The 3,865-nt window shown below is 41.8% G+C and overlaps 1 protein-coding gene across 1 annotated transcript in view; it reads left to right on the top strand.

Moving 5' to 3' along the window:
• Positions 1-2,377: 2,377 nt before the first annotated feature.
• Positions 2,378-3,865, top strand: part of ubl3a (ubiquitin-like 3a) — a gene marked incomplete at its 3' end in the record, with an annotated part of 24,135 nt that continues 22,647 nt past the window's right edge. Inside the window, exon 1 of the mRNA XM_080549515.1 lies at positions 2,378-2,971. Within this exon, the coding sequence (XP_080405641.1) occupies positions 2,945-2,971 (27 nt within the window). The 5' untranslated portion in view covers positions 2,378-2,944. The remainder of the gene's footprint in view (positions 2,972-3,865) is intronic.

Genomic DNA, 3,865 nt, shown 5'->3' on the forward strand with positions numbered 1-3,865 from the left:
TTTTGCAGGACACGTCTAGAACACCCATGGCTATTATCCCTGAAAATAATAGCTCATTTGGCCAAATACTTTTGCTTAAAATGACCTCGGAAGTCGGCGAGATTCTGGCGCGATTTATACATCGAATAGGTAGACAACATTTAGGATTTATTGAACAGTTTTATTTTTTATGTAGTCGATTTCGAGTTTCGATTACAAGTCAATTTAATATTCTTCCATATCAAATTACTGCATTTTTTAACATTCTTTGTTGCTCTGAAAATTGGCCTCCTCAATTCTGGAAGTCACCAGCCTCCACTGATATATTTACATATATTTCCACTGAACCATATGAAATATTTTCCCGCACATTGGCGCTAACTTAACGTGGTGTATGTTTAACATTGTTTAAGCAGTTGATGTTCTTTACCCCTCTCTGCCTGGGCCCCCTAGTGGCGAGGAGGGCCTATGTGCCTAGAATGCCTAGATGCCTAAATCCGTCCCTGGATAGCACTATGAATTTCATGGTTTGATTGATTGATTGAAAACTTTATTAGAATGTTTGCAGAAGTAGGTACATGAAAGTACATATTACATACAAGGTCAAACTAAGAGGATAAAAACCCAAGAAAGCCACTGGCTTATTTCAATTGGGGTCCGTGATTTTCATGATGGTCTAATTATGTCAACAATGCTCTGGTTGCAGTAGGCTACAAAGCACTTTGTTTCATGCTACAGAAACGACCAGGTTTTTACAGATTGCATGGCAAATTGTATTGACACAATAATAACCTATGGGTTGCTTTGAAATTCATTAGAACAAGCGCCAGTTGGCACCATTTGGTTTTTTGAAGTACCAGCATGTATTTCCAGCCTGTAAATATACTTATAGGTAAAAAAACACTCAGCGAACACTTTAGTAGGAACACTATACTAAGGGGGGCCTCCCTTTGCAACAACCTAAATTCTTTGTAGCATTGATTCCACAAGATGTTGGAAACATTCCTTTGAGATTCTGGTCAATGATGACATGATTGCATCACGCAATTCCTGCAGATTTTTCAGGTGCACGTTCAAGCTGTGAATCTCCCATCCTACCACACCCCAAAGGTGTTCTATTGGATTCAGATCCGGTGACATAGGGAAGGCCACTGAAGAACACTGAACTCATTGTCATGTTCATGGAACCAGTTTGAGATGACTTTTGTTTTGTGACATGGTACATTATCCTGGTGGAAGTAGCCATTAAGAAGATGAAGATTGTGAAGATTTTTGCTTTGATTGTGAAGATTGTGGCCATGAAAGGGAAGCACATCCCAGGCAACAATACTCAAATAGGCTGTGGCATTCAAGCGATGATTGATTGGTATTAATGGGCCCAAAGTGTGAGAAGAAAACATTCCCCACACCATCACACCACCTGAATGAATGAGAACATGTACAGGTGTTCCTAATAAAGTGTCCGGTGTGTATACCAAAATGTACACCTTAAGAATTACACCCTAGTATATGATTTCCAAAACAGCCTGATTAATCTCATTCAAATCTAGTACATTGTAGAGAATAAATCATAATAACATTGAGTTATAGTTGAAGATCGTTTGCGGAGCTGTCACTTTATCATTGTCTGGGTTCAGTTAATTTAGTAATTTATGTCTGTGTGTGTGTGTGTGTGTGTGTGTGTGTGTGTGTGTGTGTGTGTGTGTGTGTGTGTATGTGTGTGTATATGTGTGTATGTGTGTATATGTGTGTGTGTATGTGTGTGTGTGTGTGGGTGTGTGTGTGTGTGTGTGTGTGTGTGTGTGTGTGTGTGTCTGTGTGTGTGTGTGTGTGTGTGTGTGTGTGTGTCCATTCGTGCGAAAGAAATCCCACTCCCCGCCCCTTCTCTACGGAGGCGTACGCAATAATTTCCCCACCAAACCGTTTTATCTCCCCACTCCCCGCAGTCAGTTCATCGCTTTTCTCCCCTGTGTGAACTGACGCCATGTTCTTGTGAGGCGGGATGACAGTGAGACGGGGTGAAGAGGGACAGCCAGGACACTATCTGTGACACACATACACACATAGACACACACACACACACACACACACACACACACACACACACACATATATACACACACACACACACACACACACACACACACATATACACACACGCATACACACACGCATACACACACACACACACACACACACACACACACACACACACACACACGCACACACACACACACACACACACACACACACACACACACACACACACACATACACGCACACACACACACACACACACACACACACACACATATATATACACACACACACACACACACACACATATACACACACGCACACGCACACGCACACACACACACGCGCGCACATGCACGCGCACACGCACACACGCACACAAAACGACGATGTACTCTGGGTTGTAAGAGTATGGGACGGACAGAGAATTGAACGCAAGTGAACTTTGAAAAGTTTTTCGGTTTTTTATTACAAGAGAAACCTTTTTTTTTACGGATTTCCAGCGACATCCGTCTCCGGATGTTCCAGAGATATTCAGTTTTCCTATGGCGTAGGCAGCACCTTTTCTAAGGCAGATATTTTTTCATATTTGGGGTCGGAGGGGGCCCTCCGCTTCGAATAATTCATAAACACCTTTTATTGGATTTTGCGGGGCCTGTTTTTTAAAGACCCAAAATAAATCAACGGAATTAATGCATTAATGTATTAATAGAAGGACACATTCCAATATTCGTCTGTGACTCTGCGGTGTCCCGACTATGAACAGAGGAATACCGATACGATCGGGAGTCTAGCCTAATTCATGTTTTTGCTTGGTGAACTGCTCATCGACGACTAATACATTTGTAGTCTAAAGAAAGAAGATCTAAAAGGACAGATATTGCGTGAGATCCCTCAGTGAAAGAAAGGATAAGACTCCGATCGTAAGATGACGGGAGGCACCCCAGCGGACATGGTGAGAGAATGTAACCCGTTGTTTACCACTTTTGCTTTTCAACATCAAATATCAACAATCAACATTTCGTTAATGTATTCTAACAGGCTGCGTTGTTTGAAAACAACTCATCTATGAAATACACAAGATCTAAAAATGTTTTAAATGATAGCCGTATTGTATTTTCGTCTCAGCGTTAATACAATGCTATGTATGAATATGTGTTTGATATATACTTGGGAAAGGTGAGAAACACACAGCTTAATATTAAATATTGGGGCCCGACTATTTACATGTCACTGTGTCTGTAGCCTATGTGAAGTATAGCGCACAAGCCGCAGCCTTCAGTTCAGGCAATCATAATTCATAACCCCATATGTCATAGGCCTGCTCAAACACAGATCTGTCATCTGTTGTGTGTATACAGTATATAGAAGGGATAATCACATAATAACTAGATGACCCAGATGTGTTCCTAAAGTGCCTATGTGCCAATTAAACTGGATCCCTATTTCAGGTCCAGTAATGTACTGTATGTTGTCATAATGCTCATATATAAATATTGTGTAAGGGTCGGTATGGTGTGTGGCTCTGTGGGTCCTGGACCGTCTTTAGTCTGATAGCCCATGTAATGTGAAATCTCTCTTGGATTACAGACATCAAATGAAATCTCCAGCTTGGTCACTGGCCAGACTCTCTTAGTGATGTGGGGATGAAATGATAGGGTAAATCCTGGACTGAGCCCTAAAGAGTTCATCACTCGTAGACATCCTTATCTGTCTGAGTGTTTGGTTTATGTGGGCTTTAGGGAGCGGGGTGGGGAGGGGTGGGGGGGGTGTCTTGGTTTGCATCTTTACACAGAAGTTGAATATGAATGGTATAAAATGCTTGAAAAGGTTGGTGACCACTGCTAGT

The sequence above is a fragment of the Nansenia antarctica genome (assembly GCF_963989245.1).
Source record: "Nansenia antarctica genome assembly, chromosome: 20".
Classification (NCBI taxonomy): domain Eukaryota; kingdom Metazoa; phylum Chordata; class Actinopteri; order Argentiniformes; family Microstomatidae; genus Nansenia; species Nansenia antarctica.